Source organism: Hippocampus guttulatus, chromosome 7 (genome assembly GCF_054856545.1).
Source record: "Hippocampus guttulatus isolate MCC_2025c chromosome 7, RoL_Hgut_1.0, whole genome shotgun sequence".
In the NCBI taxonomy this organism is placed as follows: domain Eukaryota; kingdom Metazoa; phylum Chordata; class Actinopteri; order Syngnathiformes; family Syngnathidae; genus Hippocampus; species Hippocampus guttulatus.
In genome coordinates, this window is record NC_141267.1 from 2,262,333 (window position 1) to 2,285,412 (window position 23,080).

A 23,080-nucleotide genomic window follows, 5' to 3' on the forward strand; every position below is an offset into this window, starting at 1 on the left:
AAGTTTGAGATGGCGGCGAAAAAAACTCACCAAGGTCTACTAATTACGACATTTAAGAAATGGGAATGCTTGTCTGATTTTTCGTATGAATCGTCCAAAGGGCGTATCACTAAACTCACCTGTGACGTGTGCACAGAACGCGAGAGCGAAATACGACGCGAGGCACGATTACGAGGCAAATTGGTCATTAGATTTGTAGGCTAATCGCTGTGAAAAATATTATGAAACAGTATTGGTTATTCTATAATTTACTGGTTTTTACAATGGTAACTTTATGAATAAAACATTCGTCACAAGGTGTAGTAATGCTAATGTTAACTGTTGGTAGAACTGACGATGACGTGTGTTCAATTCTTTCGTCAAATTGATCGTAGATTATACATGCATCGTCTTGGGAAGAGGATGTCAAACCACATCAATACTTACCTGTATTAATGATTAACAGTCAATTAATCTTTGCAGTGTGAGATTGGAAAAACTACTCTGATGATGCCACATGAGTACTCCAGTTTTTGATCCATTTATTTTTTGGATGAATTTCCGAAATCCTCAGGCCTGCTCCTGAATTATTTAAATTTTTGCAGCATTTGTTTATCATTGTATGTATATGTTGTTGTTTGTGTTATTATCATATGCAATTGAATAAGTAGACCCTTTCAGAATTCGAAATTTGGGACTCTCTCAATCCATAATGGCACTCGTACTTTTCTGATCAGCGAGTCCCAGGGACTCGCTGCCGGTAAACTGTAAAATTATCACTGAGAGATTACCGCTTTTTCTGCAGTCAGTGATTGAGTTCTATGCAAAGTCATTTCTCAACTTGTGTTCCGTGCCACGTCATGCCTGTTGAGTGTTGATTTACTTCATATTAAGAAACTACTGCATTAAAACATTATTTCATAAATGTATACCATATGATTTTTTTTTCTCAGTATAAATAACACTTACCCTGACTGTTCTACTCTTTGAATAAAAACACTTCATTCAAGCGTTAGGGAGTGCAAAGGGTTATGATGGAGGCGTGTTGCAAATCATGAAGACCTGCCAAGTGGTATGATAGCATTGTTTTATACATGTCCTCGGCTAGGCTTAGTTTCAAAATCAGTCCTTGGTCCTTGGCCTTGGCCTCGGAAAATTTCTCAAGTCCTAGGCCTTGGCCTTGGCCTTGGCCTCGGGTTGCCGGTCCTTGGACACAACACTGGATGGTGAGATGAGCGGCGGCGGCCTCATGTTGATGAGCGTGCCAAATTGCTCCCTCCAGGTTTCATGTGATAGTCTCGCTACTCTCAAATGCCGAAAGCAAGTATCGTTTTTGTGGCCAGCGCCTTATGTGCCTATGGAATGCAATCTACAATTGTCACGATGAGAGAGAGAGAGAGAGAGAGCGAGAGAGAGAGAGATGTTCAATATTTATGTTACAATGTCAATGTTTATGTTCAAATTGGTAAAAATAAAACATCCAAAATATTTGTAGTTTGTTGTTACCTGCTCTCTTATTACACGTGCATATGGTTTATGGTATAAAATAGTTGAAAAAATGCTTTTATAAAAGTTGTTTTCTAGACTTGGAACGGATTAAAATTTTATGCATTGATTCGAATGGGAAACATGGTTTCGGTTTTTGGACAATTCGGTTTTCGAACAGCCTTCTGGAACGGATTATGGTTGAAAACCGAGATTTGACTGTATCGTTTTTGTGGCCAGCACCTTACGTGCCGCCTCGATCATGCATCTTTCATTGAGCGCTCATCCGAATTTCATGCGGTGGTCGTGCGTGACAAAAAGGGAGTCAATCCGGCAGAGGAAACTGCAGGAGGCACTCCGGTCCTTCACGCGTAGTAGCCCCAGAGGAAGACGTTGATGGTGAGCAGCAGCAAGGCGTTCGCGTTGCAAACGCTCCTCCACAGCGGCGCCTGCTTCAGGGAGTTGAGCTTAGTGTCGCAGGCGAGGGGAACTGCCGAAAAGGCGCCGCTCAGCCCGCACAGACGCAGCAGCATCCGGTGCCACAAGGGGACCGGCGGGCGCTCCAGAGGGTCGCGGGGATCCGGGTCGCAGGGGTCCAGGTCGGAGGCTTCGCGCGCCCCCGGCTCGGCGGTCAGATCCACACGCGGCGACGTGCTGTGTCTCGTCCACCAGGTCAGCCGGTGCAGCTGACGCACACACGGGCGACAACGTTGTCTCACATTGCTCGCTTGCCAGCTTACTTGATTCAAAGATGAGCTTCTGCGCGTCTCACGTGCTTGGTATGGGCGGCGTGGCCAAGCTGACCGCGACCATCACCGAGCAGCTGAAGGCCATCATGAGGATGGCGAAGTAGAGGTAGTGCACCCGGCTCAGCACGGAGGGGCGGAGGTCCGGCTGTCCGCACGCCGGAACCTCGTAGGAGAACTCCAGAGCCATCCGGACCGAGCCCACCGCCAGGCCCGCCATCAGGCCCCAGAACGCGCCCTGGCCCGCAAATGGAGAAGAATAACACAGCGGGCCGACGGCGCGCGTTGGAGGGGAAGGAGCGGCGACAGACCTGCTCGTTGGTGCGCGGCCAGAAGTGATCCCTCGCTATTTCGTGGTTCGTTTATCACGGCTTCAGTGCAACGTGGATTTTTTTCAAACATATTCATAAAAAATAAAAATAAAAAATTTGCAAACGGTCCGAGAGAAGCAGCGAAAGTCAGCAAAACAACAGCGAATCACATAGAGCAACATATACACGACTACATGTATATGTTTACTGTATTTTGTTATTCATTCACTAATCTAACCTAACTTATACATGTTGAAATCTATTAGTATACAGCATTAAGTAATGGTAATTATGACAAAATTTACTTCTACATGCATGTATACCATTAAATTTGGCCTGATAAATATTTTTTATACTCATACACATGTACATGTACCTATACGGGGGGGAGGGTCGCTACTTTGCGGGATTTCGATTATCGCGGGTGGTCTTGGTCCCTATGAACCGCGATAAACGAGTGTCATGATTCGGTTTAGGGACCAACAGGTGGCACTGTAGGGCTCCCCCGGCAGCTGCACACCTGTTGGTCATAGGTCAGTGGTCCTCAACTAGAAATGCTGTAGGTCCACCTTTTTTTTTTTTTTAAATAAGACCAAGGTCCAGTCCCATGCACGGTGGTCATGGGGAGCAGGGCTATATGCCAATTTAGTATGGTCAAGCCAAGCTTATAAAAATCAACACTCCTCACAACCAACCAATAATGGGGTGCATGAAAATAACAATTATTCACTTTGCCAGTACACAGCAAATAATGAGAGGTATTGTGTTGAGGCACAGAAACTATTTTATTTTGTTAAGTGTTGCCTGCTTAATAATAGAAATAGCCCTTTTAGGGGAATAAGACATTTGTACTTTAACTTTGTTAAACAGTAGTTGTCTTTTTCCCTTAATTTAACAAAAACAAAACAAAATACAAATTTTACCAAAATAAATACTAAACATGAAAACAAAAATATCCTTTTCATTTGTACAATTCCCCTTTTCACATCCCCTCTGAAATCACTGAAAAATATATCAGAAGAGGAGTTAAGAACCATTTTAAATACTGACACAAGGGAGCACAGGAATGTGCAGTGCTGTTCTTCCACTAAAGGTGAATGCAATGTCTGAGGCATGCAAATATTTGAGGACGCCATTGTGATGTTCATTTACCATGTTGCGGTGTTCTGCTGTTAAACAGCTGCAAAGATCCCCGGGTAGACAGGAGCAAAACTGCACACAATCGAAAGCTCCCGCGATTCGTCTTGTCTAATTGTCTGTGTGCGGCTCTCCTGGGCTGAAACTGTGAGCACACTGTGGCGTCGCGCATGCGTCTGTTTCCTGACATAATCATCCATTTTGAATGCATGTGTATTGGGATAGACGCGTGCTGACGCTTATGTATGTTAGTTAGTTAGTTCCGCCCGCTCCTATTTGGAACATTGGGCGACGAGCCTCCTCCATTTGTTCCGGTCACTGGCGACCTTTCTTGCTCCATGCCAGCTGACACCCATCTCACTGAGGTCTTCTTTGGCAGTCTGTCGCCACGTCTTCTTTGGCCTACCTCTCTTCCTCTTTCCACCCTCTGGCATCCAGTCCATGGCCACACTTGCCGGTCTCTCTCTTGGCAGCCGGAGTACGTGGCCGATCATTTTCCTTCTCCTTTCAGAGACAATGTCTGACAGTTCAGCCACACCTGCCCTCTTCATCACCTCCTCGTTGGTGATGTGGTCTCCCCATGAGATCCTCAGGATGGATCTCAGGCAACGCCGATGAAAGACATCTAACTTGTTGGTAATGTTGGCTGTCTTCATCCATGTCTCACAGGCGTAAATCGCTGTTGGGATAACCACTGACATATAGAGGCGTAGCTTGGTGGTCGTAGTGATGGCTTTCGATGACCAGATGTTGCGGAGGCGTTGGAACACTCCCGCAGCTTTACCAAGTCTACTGTTGACGTCTTACTCCACACCACCTGTATTTGAGATGTTACTCCCAAGATATGTGAAGCTGTCAATGTACTCTATGTCATGTTGGTGTAGAGTGAGTGGTTGAAGGTGTTGGTGCTGTCCGACGGCCATGGCCTTGGTCTTTTCCTGGCTAATTCGTAAACCGACCTTAACTCCGTGCTCATGCAGATTGTTGGTCAACTCCTGGAGTGCGGGCTGGGTGTGACTTAACAGAGCCAAATCATCTGCAAATTCCAGGTCAGCTAGTCTGCTCCCTCCCCACTTGATACCAACTTCTTCCCCTGTGATGGACTTCCTCATCACAAAGTCAATTATGATGATGAAGAGTAGGGGTGACAGAATGCAACCCTGTCTTACACCAGTGACAATGTCAAAATCATCAGTTGTGCCACTGTTGGTTTTGACACAACAGGTTGAGTTGTGATACAATGACCTGAAGATGTTGATGTACTTGAGGGGTACACCATACAGCTGGACGATCTGCCACAGTGACTCCCGGTGGATGCTGTCGAAGGCTTTCTTGAAATCGATATAGTTGATCATGAGTGGTGTCTGAAGTTCTTGGCACTGCTCTATGATGTTTCGAAGGGTAAAGATCTGTTCGGCGCAAGACCTTCCCTTCCTGAAACCGGCTTGCTCTTCCCTCAAGATGTTATCCACTTCATCTTTAAGGCGATGTAGCAGGACACTGCAGAATACCTTGCTGGGGATTGACAGCAGTGTAATGCCCCGCCAGTTATTGCAGTCTGCGAGGTTTCCCTTCTTAGGAAGCGTGACAATGACCCCACGTCTCCAGTTGGCAGGAACCTCTTCAGCATGCCAAATCAGGTTGAACAGGTGGGTAAGGCTCTCCACAACAGCGTCTTGGCCGTGTTTCAACATCTCGGCAGCTACCTCATCGAGTCCCGGTGCCTTGTTGTTCTTAAGGCCCTTGATTGCTCTGGCAACCTCAGTCTCGGATATCTCTTTCGATGTAATATTTAGAGCTGGAGCTGGTGTCTCTTGATCGAAATTGAAGAGCACGGGAGGCATTGGTTGGTTGAGAACCTCCCTGAAGTGTTCCAGCCATCTTGCTTCTTGCTCCTCGTCGCATAGAAGTGTCCTGCCATCCTTGCTCCTGATTGGCACGCTAGAGCTGCTCCTGGAGTTGGTTAGCTCCCGCACGATCTTGTATAGGGTCGTCGTGTTGTTGTTCTCGGCTGCTTCCTGTGCCTCTCTTGCTTTCTCTTCTAGCCACTGTCTTTTATCCTTCCTGCAACTCTTCTTCACTGCCCTGTCCAAGCGCCTGTACTCCTCGTCTTCCATCCTCCAGCTCCGGAGCCTCCTCTTTTGTTCTCTTTTTATCTTGGCCACTTTCCTTTCATCAATCAACTTCCAGGTGTTGTCTGTTATCCATCTCTCTTTGTTGGTACCCCTCTTTCTGCCGATAACTGCTTCTGCAGTTTCAGCAATGGCACAAGAGAACATACTCCACTGCTCCTCAATGTTTGCAAGGTGTTGTGATACCTTGAGCTTCCTACTCAACTCCTCACAGAAGCTTTCTGAGATGTTGTTATCCTTTAGCTTGTCCACTGCGTAAGGTCTCTTGGGCTGCACCCTTTTCACCTTCTTCAGCTTCAGCTTGATTTTACTCACCACAAGGAAGTGGTCTGAAACCACATCTGCACCTCTGTGGGAGCGAACGTCGAGCAATGACGAGCGCCACCTTGTGTTGATGCAGATGTAGTCCAGTTCGTTCTGGGTCCCGCCACCAGGTGAAACCCAGGTTACTTTGTGGATCCGCTTGTGCTCAAAAAAGGTGTTGCCAATGCTGAGGCCGTTGGTACTGGTTAGCATCAACAGTCTCTCCCCGTTGTCGTTCGTGGAGCCTGCAGACCCATGTGGTCCAACTGTGGCATTCAGGCCCCTTCTGTCATTATCCAGTTTTGCGTTGAAGTCTCCAATCAGCATTTTGATGTCATGTCTGGGGATCTCCTCAAGCACGGTCTGGAGCTGGTTGTAGAAGGTGTCTTTATCGTCCGCTGAGGCAGCTTCGGTTGGGGCATAGACTTGTACGATGGTTACTTTGGCATATCTGGTGTAGAGCCTTGCTGTAATAATCCGTTCATTCACCGGCTTCCATCCAATCAATGCTTTTGCTGCACTATTGGAGAGGATGATGCCGACTCCATGGGAATGGTGGTCTTGCTTCCCAGAGTACAGAAAAGTTGCTCCATCAACCACGAGACGCCTGCCTTGGGGAAAAAATTGGTCTATTTTGGATTGTTTTGTTGCGTGCATTCTTTAGCTTATGACAACGTTCGCCTGCGTGTCATACAGTTTTCTTGCTAGTTGCAAGTAACTGTCCCGTTGATCACCGATGTCTGGTGATTCTTGTGCATGCTGAAGGATTTTTGTTGCCACTGGCATTGCTTCCTTGCTGGATGGTGGCTTGTCATCAAGAGTTGAATCGATGCCTTGTTTTTTAAAGTTTCGTAGATTTGCATCTTTCCGACTCCCAAGTGTATCCTGGATGCTTTTTACTTTGTCTCCAGCCTCGCTCAAACGGATGCATTTCACTCGCTCCGCTACAGTCATGACAGTTCTTCTACGTTTCGATGCCATGATCGACAGGACGCAAGTGAATAAAGTTACATTTTTTCGCAAAAACAGTCAAACGCACGCCAATAAAAAGTCACTTACACGTCGTCGTTTAGAATCTGATGAATGAAAACGGCGAAGCGGACGTTTCTTCCGTCGTGTGGAGTGGGCGCTCCTTTTTAAGCTAGTGCCGGCGATCGACGGGACGTAAGTGAATAAAGTTAAAATCTTTCGCAATTAGAGTGAAACGCACACCAATAAAAAGTCACTTACATGTCGTCGTTTCTGATCTGATGATCGAAAAATGCGAAGTGAAAACGTGTCTTTCCGTAGCATCGGGTGGGCGTTGCGTGTATTTAAGCTCCCGCGGCATGACGTCTCCATCCGGGTTACGGGTAGTGGAATTTCCGCTTATTAAGTTCCGGTTACTTGTAATATCGGAGTCAAAATGTTAATGCATAGGTTTTTCTTCCGGGTGAAGGAAATTCCTTTTCATAGAATTCCGGGGATGGGAATATTTACTGTATAGGCACACCTTAAGTTCAGAGGAGCCAATCAGCGCATCGTTATCGCCGACATGCCCTGCTCAGCCAGGGTCTCCAGTCGCGCTGCTGCGGTCCTCTGCATTACATCTGTTTGTGCACGCAAAGAATACAACGGATAATTTTAACAAGCGATCGCGGTAATGCGCAGATTATCGTCCAAAAATATAAAATGTATAACGTAAAAATCACTTTATAATTTATTATTTTCTCCAATTTGCCGAGGGCCGGGACAGAGGAGGTCCGGACAGAGGAGGTCGGCGGTCCGGTCGTGGATCGCGGTCCGCCAGTTGAGCTTCCTCTCCGACTCTTATTAGCGGTCCAGTTTGCGGAAAGTTTTTAACATGATAACAATCAAACCAATCTTCACCAACAATGTGCACCAATCTTCGGCGGGCCGGATTAAAAAGACCAACGGGCCGGATACGGCCCGCGGGCCGTAGTTTGCCCACCCTGATCTAAACACTCAATAGTGTTATTATTACTGCACTGTCAACAATATATTTTGTTGCTCTAAATATCAATTGAGTCTTGAATATGTAACACTTAAAAGTAAATGTTACTATAACACTGTCATGTGGATGCACATGGGCTTTTTCCCACTCCATCCATCCATTTTCTGATCCGCTGAATCCTCACAAGGGTCGCGGCAGTGCTGGAGCCTCAGGGACAAACTGAACCGGTTGCCAGCCAATCGCAGGGCACACAGGGACGAACAACCATCCACGCTCACACCCACACGTAGGGGCAATTTAGAGTGTTCAATCAGCCTGCTATGCATGTTTTTGGAATATGGGAGAAAACCGGAGTACCAGGAAAAAACTCACGCTGGCCCGGGGAGAAGATGCAAACTCCACACAGGGAGACCGGAGCTGGAATTGTACCTCTGCATTGAGAGGTTGACATGCTAACCACTGGACTACCGGGTCGCTTTTTGCCACTATTAAAATGAAACCCCCTTGTACGCCATTTGCAGCAGTAAAAAGTTCATATTTTATCTATACTTAATTTGATAAATTCATTATTTTTCATGTACATTTAATAACAACGATATTAAATAGCATGCCAGTGTGCACCTTGTTCGCTCTTTCTGGTTGACGACCCCTTGCAAATTTTTACTCTACATTATGTCATTGTTTTTCTTTGTGTCTTCCTCATTGTCCAATGTGTGTCTACTGTCCAGCAGTAAATTACACACATTATGTCTTGTCTGACCCATCATGGACATACCCGTGTGTTGGAACAGTTGCTATAAAAGTGAAATAGATCAATATAGAGATGTGGTTTCCAGCTCTTCTGCGTTTTTCGAAGCAAAACTAAATAATTGCTAATAATCAAGCCACATGTGTAAAATTCGTGTAGACTTCCTTTAACTTTTACTTTCTTTGCCACTTGCCATGTTAAAAAGATAAGCACTGTAATTCTAATTTCTCCTCACTATACTAAATACAACCTGAAGATGGTGCCATAGCTGGCAGCTATCTGCAAGAGCTCTTCCAAGAGCTCTGCTTTTTTTCTTGGTGTTGTTTTTGTCTTTTGTTTTGTCATATGGTATTTGTTGTCCTTCATTTGGACCCGTTGTGGACTGTTTTCAATGTTTTGGCCATGACATTCGTCGAAGGAGAAAAGTCTGAGCTTGATTGTTGCGCCATATTTACACTGTTGACGCAACTTCCTGCTTGCCGATAATGTATTTTGTGACACACAGTCTCTGCAATTGACAATTGCTTTCAGCAAAAAGGAGCAGGTACTTTCCGTCATTCCGTTTTCGCAAAGGTGCACTCCTTCTTCTGTTACTACTTTGGAAGCCAGAAAATTTGTGAGTCAACTTCAGCACCCCGCACCCTGCTGGTACCTTTCACAGAGGAGCATCACAAAAGGGGTTAGTTTTGCAACCCTTGACCTTGGACCTCATTGGACATGAGCTAAAGCAGTTTTCAGCAAGTTGCTTCCATTCTGGCCCTGACCTTCCTGTGTGGAGTTTGCATGTTATCCCCATGCCTGCGTGGGTTTTCTCTGGGTACTGCGGTTTCCTCCCACATTCCGCACACATGCATGATAGGTATGACATTGTCAATGTGAATGGTTGTTTGTCTAGATGTGTGCCCTGTGATTATCTGGCAACCAGTTCAGGGTGTGCCCCGGCTACTGCCCGAAGACAGCTGGGATAGGCCCGCGACCGTCGTTGTCATGATCCTGTTCTGGGTCTGGCCAGCAGGTGGCAGACTGAGTGAACTTGCTGGCTGCACACCTGCTACCAATCTGTCATTTATGGAACTGTGTATTTAAGCACCCGCAATCTGTCTTCTGGTTGTGGGAGTATTGTTTATGCCTTGCTGTTTCCATGCCCATACACTATTCTGGCTTTAGATCTTGTCGTGTTTCGCTTTCGAACTCTCGGTACCAATGGTTTTGTAAGTATTGGGTTTTATTTTGTGATTTGGCTTTCGCTTGCGTGTAGTTTGATACATTGTTTTTTGTTTGTCTTCGCGGTCCTCATTTTCTCCCCTTGCCTTTTATGCAAGCGCTTTTTGTTGTTCGTTTTTTGTGCCCTCTGGTCCTTGTTTTGACCAGCGCTTTATGTTATCTCTTAGTCGTGGCGATTTTTGTATTAAAAACATATTTTTGCAACGGAGACCTTGTTGACGTCTACACTTTGGGGTCCAAAACTTAATTCGGCTTGTCCGAATCGTAACAGAATACTCCCACCATAATGGATCCCGTAGATATTAACAGGATAATTACCGCCTTGACCAGCCAGGGACAACTGGTGGGCCAGCACGGACAAGCGTTCGCGGAGCTCCGAGAGACCGTCTCCGTGCTGGCTCATCAGCTGGATAATTTGAGTTCCCGGATGGATCAAACGAGCCACCGAGAAACGCCACCCTCAAGATCACCTACGGTTGCCACCGAGATACCATCTTCCCCGATCGTAGGGCGGGAGCCTAATTTCCCTCACCCCCCTCGCTATGGTGGCGAACCGGGACTCTGTATACAATTTTTGCACCAATGCTCTTTAATATTCGACCAGCAACCTTCTGCTTACGAGAAGGATAGAACCAAGGTGGCATACATAATGAGCCTGTTGACTGGTCAGGCGGCGTCTTGGGCGGTGGAAATCAGCAATGCTCAACCCGGGCTTCGGTCTTCCTTCGCTGAGTTTCGTCGCGTGTTTCACCATCCGGTTATGGGAAGGGAGGCCGAAGGACGGCTACTCGCTATTCGGCAAGGAAAACAGTCCGTTGCCGAATATTCAATTTCTTTTCGTATTCTGGCCGCCCGTAGTGGTTACGGGGACCGCGCCCTGTGTGGCTTGTTTCGCCGCGGGTTGAATGTATCGTTGAAGGACGAACTGGCAACCCGCGATGACAGCACCAATTTGGAGGACCTCATTGATCTGGCCCTTGTTATGGACAACCGCCTGCGGGAACGCGGGGACGAACGGGGAAATGCCCGTTTCCAGCCCAGTCGTGCGAGCGGTCGGCCGGCTTACCGCGAGTCCTGGCGGACGTCCGGACCAGAGCATCACCCCGGTGCCAGGATCGTCGCCGCTGAGGGGGAGCCTATGCAGCTGGGCGGAGGGCGTGTGGGGCCGGAGGAGAGACGACGACGGATTTGTGACCAGGCCTATTTCTACTGCGGCCAACAAGGACATCGAGTCGCCGACCGTCCGATGACCCCAACCCGCTTTTCTACTCTCACCTACAACCGTGAGTCTGCACCCCGCACAGAATATCGGGGGCCGAGAAGAGAGGAGTCCAGGTCGGGACTCCCCAAGGGACTTGAGCTGGACGGGACAATCTATGGTCCTTCACGGGCTTTTCCGGTTCGGGCACTGGTGGACTCGGGGGCGGACGATTGTTTTATCGACACTAAGATGGCTAATGACCTGGGTTGTCCGGTAGAGGAGTTAGATGTGGCTAAACGCGTCCACGACCTCGATGGGCGACTCCTGGCGGAGATAAAACAGATCACGGGCCCCTTAATGTTAAAGGTCTCTGGTAATCATGTTGAACAGAGGCGATTTTATCTTATGCAGTCTCGCTCCGTACCTGTCATCCTTGGGTTACCCTGGTTAAAATCCTGTCATCGCGTGGGATCGCACCGCAATTGAGAATTGGAGCCCATTTTGTTACGCGCATTGTCTGCGGTCGGCAGCGGGGGGTAGAGGGCTGCCTCGCACCGACCCGCCCGAAGCCATTTGCTTGGACAACGTCCCAAGCATCTATCACGATTTACGTCAAGTGTTTAGTAAAGATCGTGCTCAATCCCTGCTTCCACACAGACCTTACGACTGTGCCATCGACTTACTGACTAACGTCCCTCTACCGAGTTCTCGACTTTATCAGGTTTCACAGCCAGAACAAGAGGCCTTAAGGGAATACATTGACAGCTCACTCTCGGCTGGCCTCATTAGGCCATCTAAGTCCCCAGTGGGGGCCGGGTTCTGCTTTATTGAAAAGAAAGACAAGTCATTGCGACCATGTGTAGACTATCGGGGACTAAATGAAATCACCATAAAAAACAAATATCCTCTTCCACTGTTAGATTCTGCATTTGCCCCCCTCCAATCAGCAACCATTTTGTCAAAACTAGATCTACGCAGTGCCTACCATTTGGTCCGTATCAGGGAGGGGGACGAATGGAAGACTGCATTCAAGACACCATTGGGCCATTTTGAATATTTAGTCATGCCTTTTGCGTTAACCAACGCTCCTGCTGTATTCCAAAGTTTAATCAACGACGTGTTGAGAGATTTTTTGAACATGTTTTGTTTTGTTTATCTGGATGACATATTGATATTTTCAAGGAACATCAACAGCACGTCCGGCTAATTTTGCAACGTCTAATGGAGAATCGTCTCTTTGTCAAAGCCGAAAAATTTGAGTTTCACGTCGATTCTATTTCATTCCTTGGGTTCATCGTGGAGAAGGGCCAGCTGAGAGCCGATCCCGTGAAGATTAAGGCGGTGGTGGAATGGCCGACACCCACCATGAGGAAGCAGTTACAACGTTTCTTGGGGTTCGCTAATTTCTACCGTCGTTTTATTCATAATTACAGCCAGAGAGCACTTCCATTAACCCGGTTGACGTCCGTCAAAGTCCCGTTTAGGTGGGATTCGGAGGCCGACAGAGCGTTTGCCGAATTAAAGAAGTCATTCACTAAGCCACCCGTGTTGCAACACCCTAACCCTGATATTGCTTTTGTAGTAGAGGTGGACGCTTCGGATTCAGGAGTGTGGGCAGTACTGTCTCAGCGTTCACCAGTCGACCAGAGGATCCATCCACCCTTGCGCCTTCTTCTCACGACGTCTCAGTCCTGCTGAAGCCAACTATGATGTGGGTAATCGAGAATTGTTGGCCGTCGTGCTAGCCCTACAGGAATGGAGACACTGGCTCGAAGGAACTAAGGAGCCGTTCACCGTGTACACCGACCACAAGAAACTCGCATACATTCGCTCAGCAAAGAGACTGAACTCCCGTCAAGCCCGGTGGGCACTCCTGTTTACACGCTACAATTTCACGCTCACCTACAGCCCAGGATCCAAGAACGTGAAACCTGACGCCCTATCTCGGATCTACGACCCAGCGGCCGAGAGCAGTGTACCTCAGAGCATCCTACCGGACCACTGCATCATGGGAGCGCTCAGGTGGGAGATTGAGCGGAGGGTCCAGGAGGCCCAAGAGGGAACCCAAGTTCCGGCTGGATGTCCTTCCGGAAGGCTATTTGTGCCCCCACATCTGCGCGCGGAGGTGTTGCAGTGGGGACACACATCTAAGGTGGCATGCCATCCCGGAGTTAACCGGACATTGCATCTCGTCACTCAGCGGTTTTGGTGGCCTGAGCTTCGAAGGGATGTTTTGGACTACATCAAGGCCTGCTCCGTCTGCGCATGCAGTAAGGTCTCACATCAGCCTCCGGCTGGTTTGCTACAACCCTTACCTGTTCCACATCGACCTTGGTCCCATATCTCAATGGACTTTGTCACTGGCCTCCCTGTTTCCCGGGGAAAGTCCGTAATCCTCACCATTGTGGATCGCTTCTCCAAGACCGCCCATTTCGTTCCGTTGTCCAAGCTGCCGTCCGCCCTAGAAACCGCCGACCTCCTCATCAGCCACGTCTTTCGCCTCCATGGGATCCCGCTGGATATTGTGTCGGACCGGGGTCCCCAATTCGTGTCCAGGGTGTGGAAACGGTTCTGTCGCGCCATGGGGGCAACAGCAAGCCTGTCATCGGGATACCATCCACAGTCCAACGGACAGACCGAACGGATGAACCAGGACCTGGAGGCGGCTCTACGATGCGTATGTCTCCACCGTCCCTCATCTTGGGCCGTCCACCTGCCTTGGGTGGAGTACGCGCATAACACCCTGGTCTCCTCAGCCACAGGTCAGTCTCCCTTCATGTCTGCCTATGGCTATCAGCCTCCGCTTTTTCCATCGCAGGAGGGGCAGGTGGAAGTCCCGTCGGTACAGCACCATCTCAAGCGGGCCCGTCGCGTATGGAGGGAGACCAGAGCAGCCCTGTCGCGTACCGCCACCAGAAACCGCCAGATTGCGGATCGCCGCCGTCGCCCTGCGCCCAGCTATCAGGTGGGGCAGAAGGTATGGCTGTCCACGAGGGATCTGCGACTGGCAGGGACTTCGCGCAAGTTGGGGCCACGCTTCTTGGGGCCGTTCGAGGTGGAGTCCATCAACGGCCCCGTCTCCGTCAGGCTCCGGCTGCCACCCTCCATGAAGGTGCATCCCGTCTTCCACGTCTCCCTGATCAAGCCTGTGACCGACAGCCCTCTGGCTCCTCCACCCACATCACCTCCTCCTCCGCGGATTATTGATGGCGACCCGGTGTACACGGTGAGGGAAATCCTGGACTCTCGGCGCAGGGGTAAGGGGTTCCAGTACCTGGTCGACTGGGAAGGCTACGGACCGGAGGATCGGCAGTGGGTCCCCCGCTCCTGGATCTTGGACCCGGCCCTTCTCCGTGCTTTCCACACTGCTCACCCATTGAAGCCGGGTGGTCCGCCAGGAGGCGTCCGTTGAGGGGGGGGGGGGGGGGGGTACCGTCATGTTCCTGTTCTGGGTCTGGCCAGCAGGTGGCAGACTGAGTGAACTTGCTGGCTGCACACCTGCTACCAATCTGTCATTTATGGAACTGTGTATTTAAGCACCCGCAATCTGTCTTCTGGTTGTGGGAGTATTGTTTATACCTTGCTGTTTCCATGCCCATAGACTATTCTGGCTTTAGATCTCGTCGTGTTTCGCTTTGGAACTCTCGGTACCAATGGTTTTGTAAGTATTGGATTTTATTTTGTGATTTGGCTTTCGCTTGCGTGTAGTTTGATACATTGTACATACATACATTGTTTTGACCAGCGCTTTATGTTATCTCTTAGTCGTGGCGATTTTTGTATTAAAAACATATTTTTGCAACGGAGACCTTGTTGACGCCTACACTTTGGGGTCCAAAACTTAATTCGGCTTGTCCGAATCGTAACAGTCGTGAGGATAATTCAGGATGTTCAGATAATGGATGTAAGGCTCAGACCTTTATAAGAAGTAATATATATTTTGTTCTTTTAAGTATATGAACTTTTGTTATATATATATATATATATATATATAAATGGTCATTGGAATTTGCACTGGTGGCAAATGTTTAAATCAAACGCAAACTTTAATTGCTCAAGTACTTCAAATTTTATGCATTGAATTCTTTATACATTTAAATTGAGTTTAAGTACATGATGTCTGTAGCTTTAAGCACCCACTGTAAGTAACTGTATTTGTCCATGGAAATGCCATTCCTCGTTTTTGGTACAAGCTGTTTGCACAGTTAAGTGATGTCACAGAGCAGAGTATTTATGCTGTCAGCCACCCTCGCCCAAATGCACAGCACACAAACAAATGGCCCTTTAGACTGTGGTGTATCGTGCAGGACCAGGGCAGGAACGAAAAGGCGAGGTTCCATTTGGGAAATCAGACAGGAATGTTGGTCTGTGGGATGGTGAACTTTCCGCCAAGGCCTGCCGCTTCTTGCGGTCGTGCCTCTTATAGTGGAAGTCCAATGGTGGGCGTAAAGCCAGAAAGCCTCCTACCTCCTCAGAGGATGAGTCAAATGAACCGTTTACTGATAGCTGCCGATCTAAAAGATCTTCAGCAGACTCACTCGAAGATGAACTGAAGGATATTGGTGGATTAAAGAGAGGGTCCATGGGACGAGGGCTAATCTGTGTGGGGTCAAATGGTGCAGATTGAAGATCAGGGAGCGGTGTGGGGTCAAATGGCGCTGGCTGCGGATCACGGGGTGGTGTGGGGTCAGAATGAGCAGGCTGTTGCTCTTTTCCTGGGTAATGGATTGGAGGCACTGTTGGGATGTCAGGCTTAAAGCGGAGGTCATGACCTTGTGGTTGCAATGGGCGAAGGACGTCCACATTCTGAGGAAGGGAAAGACCAGCACACGTCACATTGATATTAACCAACTTGCTGTTAATGGCTATAAAGGTGACTTGGTTTTACTACATTACAGTTTATGGTAACAGTATGTAATCAACAATTACACACAAATAAAGGAAAACAAATATTAAATGACACTCAGCAATAGATAGACCTGCATAATCATCGAAGATGCTGCACTACAGAAGAGCACAAGAAATTCTGCCTCTGTCAGTGCACCACTTGGCCCCCTTGCACACAGAGGGGAGTATTAGGAAAAAAAAAAGTGAAAATCATGATCTGAATCTGAAACTGGATTGCCACAAAGTTTGTCCAGGCAGCGGATGATGAGGTTCAAACTGAATCGCAAGTATGCGGGACACACTTTCCTGTACGTCAAGAAATATTAGGACCCATTTGCCATCTTCAGGAAACATGGTATTCCCTCCACTGCTATGCTGGTCACTGTCAGATCTAGGTCCCGTTGAGCCAAAAAAACAATTTAAAAAAAACGCTTTCTCATTGAGGCCACTTTTATCCTGTCCACAGGAAATCAAGACCTGGATGGCACAAAGACAGAAGTGATGGTGTTTGGTCCCAGTGGCTGTACATCCCATCCTGCGGACTTGGGCCCCGTGGCTCCTTATCTTAAGCCAACAGTCTCAAATTTGGTTCCTAAACTGGACACTGATTTTAAATTGGACCGGCAAATTGGTGCCGTTGTTAAATCCAGCGGCTTTCATCTTTGGAAGATGGCGAAAGTAAAGTCTTTCCATTCTCATGAGCACTTTGAAAAAGTAATTCATAGCTTCGTCACATCTCTGCTGGATTACTGTAATGCGCTTTACTTTGGAGTCAGCCAATCCTCCATTAAGTGTCTCCAGGTGGTCCAGAATGCTGCTGCTCACCTCTTAACTGATACTCATAACTCCTACTATGGCATCCCTTCACTGGCATCCCTTCACCTTTTTGAGAATCTATTATTTGTTTTCAAATCTTTTAACGGCATTGCCCCATCTTACCTCTCTGATCTCCGTCTTACCTGGCCGGTGCCTCAGTTCTGCGGACTCGACACTATTAGAGATACTGACAACTGAGCGGAGGTTCACAGGGGATGGAGCCTTTTCCCTTGCTCGTCCCTCTCTTTGGAATGACCTCCCGCTGAACGTGAGGCAAGCCCCCTTGCTGCCCATCTTTAAAACTTGTCTTAAAAGTAATTTTTATTCTTTGGCTTTTGACTTGAGATGAGACTTGATTTTTAGTTGAACTCTTTTTGCGCTTTCTACTGTCTTCATTATTAATTTATTGTTTTATTGTGTGTTGTTGTACTAATTACTTTTGCTCCATATAAATCACTTTGTATACAGCGGTGGTTGTTTTAAAGCGCTCTATAAATACAGTTGAGTTGAGTAATTAGAGGCAAACCTGCTCAGGTTTACGAGGGGAGACTGCGGAAACTGCTCGCACTTTCATCCTTTCCATTTGATCACTTGTGTGCTACTTGTTCAACTGATTCAATAGGTTTGTTGTATTGCCTTGTTTTGGACGACATACCAGCACAACAGCTTCCTCCTCCGCAAACACAAAACAAAAATAAATCTTGGGCTGTCAATATGTGGCCCTGTACCAAATGGGCCACACACGCACGCACACTTGCGCGCTCAAATCACATGTTCTGGTCTTGGTGAAAGTGCCATTCTCGTCATCTACAGGAATCCAAGCTCACATTTGATAGTTCTTGTACTGAATGTCAAGACGTTTGGCAGATCTATCTATTGCATTGTATTGTGGCAGTTAAAATCTGAAGATACATCCCCAGTTCCTTGGTCTGATTTGCTTCAGAGCGTGATGAAAAGTGTGAGCTTCTGTACCTGAATTTTGAACATCTCGCAGGACACTTGGACATCCGGATGAGCATGCAGGTCTCCATGTACAGATGCTGTACAAAAGCCTGCAGTCTACGGGCAAGGCATAACATTAGCCCAAGATTAATGAAAGATTGCAGACACTAAAATGTTGCGGTTGAGAGCAAAATTCATTGGGATTTGTTTTTTAAATACTGTAATACTTTCAGGGGCGGAGCTAGAATTATTTTTTTCAGTGGGGTGGCCCAGGTGACATAATGACTCACCGAGGAGAGACAATACAATGGATGTGTATGCATGCAGTTGCGAGTGTGCGAGCGCGAGCGCAGACCCACCCGTGCACACCCACCCCCACACACCTGTAGCCTTACAAGTTGGTAGGTCAGTCTCAGCTGCACAACAACCATGACAGAGACATCATCGATTTATCATACCATCTGTGGTCAGGGATGGCACACATATGCCAACCTTGCCCAACACACTCATAATATGAGCAACAACATCTCAGTTTAAAAAAAAAAGTTTCACCGATCTTGATTTACTAGTTAATGCATTTCACTTTGCTTTTTTCCATTTCTATGTCATGCACTGATTTGCCAATGAGAGTGAACAATTGCCACCAATAGATTTTGCAAACTGCCAATTTGCCGATCCAACTGCACATTTCATGCCAATCATAAAGAAGAAGAATGATTAAGAACAATGACAGTTACTTTCCTAATTCTTCACAATTCCAAATGTTGCTTTTTATTTATATTTGTTCCTTCTTGTATGATGCATATGTTGGGCAAGGTTATGCATTTTCATGTCACGAAAACCGTGAATGTGGATGGTATTATAAACAATGACTACTCAGCCATGTAGTTGTGTGCTAAGATGTGAACATAGTAGTGATGGTTAATATTCACTTATATCACAGACAACATGAAATGATGCTTGATTTAATGCATGCAGCTCAACATTATAAACGCATACATGTATGATCGGTTTAAATTGATGGAGGCACAGCATGTAGAGCCCCTGGTGTAATGTGACTTTGTGACAGCAGTAAGTTGGAACTAATGAAATACACAAATTGCCGTTCATCAAAATCTTTCCCTCGACATGGAGGTGGCCAGTGGAATGATCGGAGGGACCATTGCCACCATTTAGCAGCCTGGTCCCTGAATGCTTGCAAAACTTCTACTTTGTATTGAAGAGGGTGTTGTTTACCTTAATGCCTAGACTTCCAGGCGTCTATTAATGGGCTGGAGTTTATTTGTACAAATGTATATTTAAAATATTTGCTTGTAGAGCAGAAGTAGAAGTTGACTCATTGCAAACCTCAGTGTCTGAAGTGGATGTCAACCGCTGGCAGGTGCCTTTTTCTGTCACTCCCTCTGCACACTCTTGGACTGTAAATTCCACAAATCTGGCTTTCACTGGCAAAGCCTGAAATACAAAATTCATACAGTGAGAAAATTAAAAAAAAAAAGACTAACAGAAGGAGAACGTGGTGAAGAACTAATAAATACTCTAATTTTACTTCCTGCTTGGTACACAAAAACCCACAATTTCACTTTGCTGTGTGCTCATGAGTTTCTTGTTGCATTTTCACTTTCAAGACAGACTAAACACTCGGCAAACTGCAGTGTTCTAAAATCCGCCACAGAAATTTATCCCTCACAAACTTAAGTGCTTAACAACACACTTGTTCCGCAGCTCTGGTGATCCGCTTCACTCCAAGCCCTGCACCCACAGTGGATCGCCTCTTATAGGATGCCAGCGCGACCTGAACAGCCAGCACAGCTTGTTGACTGTCAACGGGAAGTAGGATGGGGCAGGTTGGACATGTCTGTTGCAGCTTCTCTGCGGGGTCTGCATCATAAGGATGACATTTATTCATCGTGGAGCTATCGGTACGGATGTTTGTTTGAATTGAAATACTAAATCCATTTTACAACAAGATTGGCAAATTTAAATAAATTCTTTCAACATGCATTGTTGCAAACATGTCAATTGAGACATCTGAAGCACACAGGGACAATTATTTTGATTCTTTGTTGCATTTTATCATCATTTATTTTTATTTATTTATGTATTTTGTCATACAGCCTCATTGCAAGATGAAAATCTGCAGCACAATATCAGAATCTGACTGAATCTTAACTGGAAACAACTCATCTGTTGATATGTTCACATTACCTGGCACAAGCGTGCAGTCATAACTGTACAGGTAGGAGTAACCTTCCAATGTGTGGAGGATGGTTGTGTTGCAGTTACCGGAGATTTGCTGAAAAGATAAAAGGAGAAGGAGAAATGACAAGCACTTCTAAGAAGTAGAGTGGAGATTTGCGGTACATTTATATGCAGTAATCGACTCACATCCACTCAAAGAGCTGTGTGTGTGTTTCCTTACATGATAACTAGTTCATGGGATTTGTCTGGAAAGTATTCGTTCTGAGGCGACATATTTAGGAAGCTTTCTTTTCAAATTGCATGTACTGTACTGCGATCAAATTGGGTGGCCCAGTGATCCAGTAGTTAGCGCGTCAACCTAACAGTGCAGAGGTGCAGGGTTCGATTCCGGCTGCGGCCTTCCTGTGTGGAGTTTACATGTTCTCCCTGTGCCTGTGTGGGTTTTCGCCAGGTATGCCGGTTTCTCCCACATGCCAAAAACATGCGTGGAAGGTTAATAGAACACTCTAAATTGTTCCTCGATGTCAGTGTGAGCGCCGATGATTGCTTGTCTATGTATGTCATGTAGTCGTCTCACAATAGGCAACGCATTCTCAATTTTTTATTATTAATGTGCTGTTGTTGCCTCGCATGTCTCTGAACATCACTGTGTTCTTTTTAATCTCCCTGATTTTATCCCGCAGTCTATAGTATACTGACGGACAAAAAAAAAAAACGACCTCCGTCAGTGCTTAGTGCGTCATTAAAAAAAAAAGGTTTCTTATAATTTGTCACTCGTCAGCAAAATGGGCCTCAGTGACGGACTGACGGAGCTTGCATCAGTACTGACGGAATGCCCACCTCTGGCATTACTCTATAGCTTTCTTCCTAGGGAGCCCTCTGCTTTGGGAGCTGTGGTGGGTCATGGGGCACTATGCGTGCTGTACCGGGGACTCAATGCTGGTGGCCTGCGGCTGTTGGGGCAACCTGTCAGATGGTGTACTGTTTCCCTACGAGATGCTTTGTAGCCAGCCTCACATTCTTATTTCTTTCATTGCTCTTTTATTTTTTATCTTGTGTATTTTTGAATGTGTGTTTGTGGGTGGTGTGTGTGTGTATTATTTGTGAGACACTTTTTAATAATGTTTGATTGATAGATTGGTTGATTGAGTGCAATTGTTTTTTGTGCTTGTGATTTGCAAATTTGTATCACTGCACAGCAAAATATTACACTGAGAGGATTTTAAAACAGAGACTTGTTATCTGATGATATCTTTTGGATCTCAGGATATTAAATTTGCAGCCATGCAGCGATTAATATTTCCCGCTCAGTGTCCTCACAAGGGTAGTCAAAGTGCCCAGTTTATTTCTACTGTATGTGTGTCCCTTACTGTTTCCATGAATGGTCTGACGTCACAGCGTTTCCATGGTTTTGGACTGCCTATGTAACACTTGGTTTCCAGGACATCCAGGTCCAGGTAATACACATTGCCTGCTGGACCCTGACATGCACAAGATAAACACAAGTAAAAAGGAAGAGGACATGCAAACATTACGTAGGTTCATGAGCAAAATGGCAACAATGTAAAGGTCTTATAGAAAAATTTTGCAGTCGTCATTCAGCATTATACCTGTATGTAAACAAGGTGACTTCGAGTTACATCACTTAAGAAATAAATAGTCGCTGTCCTGTGTTTTTCACAGGACAGCGATGATATGCAACGTAGCATGACAAAGTGAAAATAATCATTGTCAATGCTGACAGGCAATTAGTTTCCTTGCTCAACAAATTCAGTGTTAATAATAAGAAACAAAATAGGGGGTTAGCTTGATCGAAATGTATTCATGGTCCAAAAATGGGGGACTTTTTTGTGCAAGATCATTGATGCATTGACAAAAAGTACTTGATTTTCGGTTGCACGTGATGAATATAAGTTACCTTTATACGTTTCATTTGTTTTGAGGAAAACATAGGTTTATCACATTTTAATTATGTCCAACCGATATTCATATTCAAATTAAGTAAATCCAAAGGACCTTTTTTTTGCAGACGGTGTCTTCTGAAACGTTCTCAACAACCAAGCAGATGTATTACACAACCCTGAAGGAGAACGATGTGTGCAAGGGCCGCTGCCGTATGCTATATTATGATTCATTAACCAGCATGACAGTGCACCTTTCACCATTTCACTTTGGTTAACAGCATCTCAAACATCACCATGCTGTATTTCATAGGATTTCTCAAGAAATTCTATTCACGTTTACATACATTTTATAATGGATATTTGACAACATAACACGGGAATTGTCAACTATCCAATTGGTTAAACCTAAAAAAATTAATTTAAAAAAACGCACACTGAAACGACCTTCAAATGAGCAAGTTTTCTTTTCAAACATTTATCCCCACTCACCTGAGCATGTAGGTGGACATTAGCAACGCGATTGAGGGCAAATTTGTACCCATCCGCACGATCCTCGTTGATATAAGTGACAGCCAGACGGGACAGTTTCTCCACAGCTTTGTCATTGCAGGGAATTGGAGCAAGTTCAGTGGGCACCAGTGCTAATCCCTCAGCATTCAGATACAACATCTGAATGAAAAGCAGAGCTAACTGCAGGAACGATGTGTAAATGGATTTGTGCATAATGGCAGAGGATTCTGCTCCAGCAGCTCGACGAAGCTCCAATGGAAGTGAAGTTTGTTCCCGTGTTTGTGCTCAGCCTGGCTTGTGTGTTGACTTTTGGAATCAAAATAGGGAGAACTGTTGAAATCAAGCCAAGGACAAATGTTTATTTTTGTGAATGAACATTGACCGTTATTTGACCCGTGGAAGAAAAAAAATTACACACGATCAGTAAACCAGGGGTTTCAATTAATAATAATCATAATAAGAAGAATAATAAGACGAAGAAGAAGAAGAACAGAAATGTTTTTTGTGGGGGGTTGACGACGACGACTCAGTCACCAAGTTCAGACAGTATGCAATGAGTGTATTTCACCAAGAGAGGTCGCTGTATGTCTTATTGTTGG

General features: G+C 46.2%; 1 protein-coding gene across 1 annotated transcript; it reads right to left on the reverse strand.

Moving 5' to 3' along the window:
* Positions 1-15,247: 15,247 nt before the first annotated feature.
* On the reverse strand, positions 15,248-22,787 carry LOC147201969 (alpha-2-HS-glycoprotein). Its single transcript, XM_086116636.1, has 7 exons — positions 22,461-22,787; positions 21,438-21,548; positions 20,074-20,161; positions 19,580-19,746; positions 19,213-19,320; positions 17,896-17,982; positions 15,248-16,026 (listed from the first exon to the last, which is right to left on the reverse strand). The coding sequence occupies exons 1-7, from the start codon at positions 22,692-22,694 to the stop codon at positions 15,505-15,507; spliced, it is 1,317 nt and encodes a 438-aa protein (XP_085972762.1). The 5' UTR covers positions 22,695-22,787; the 3' UTR covers positions 15,248-15,504.
* Positions 22,788-23,080: the final 293 nt, after the last annotated feature.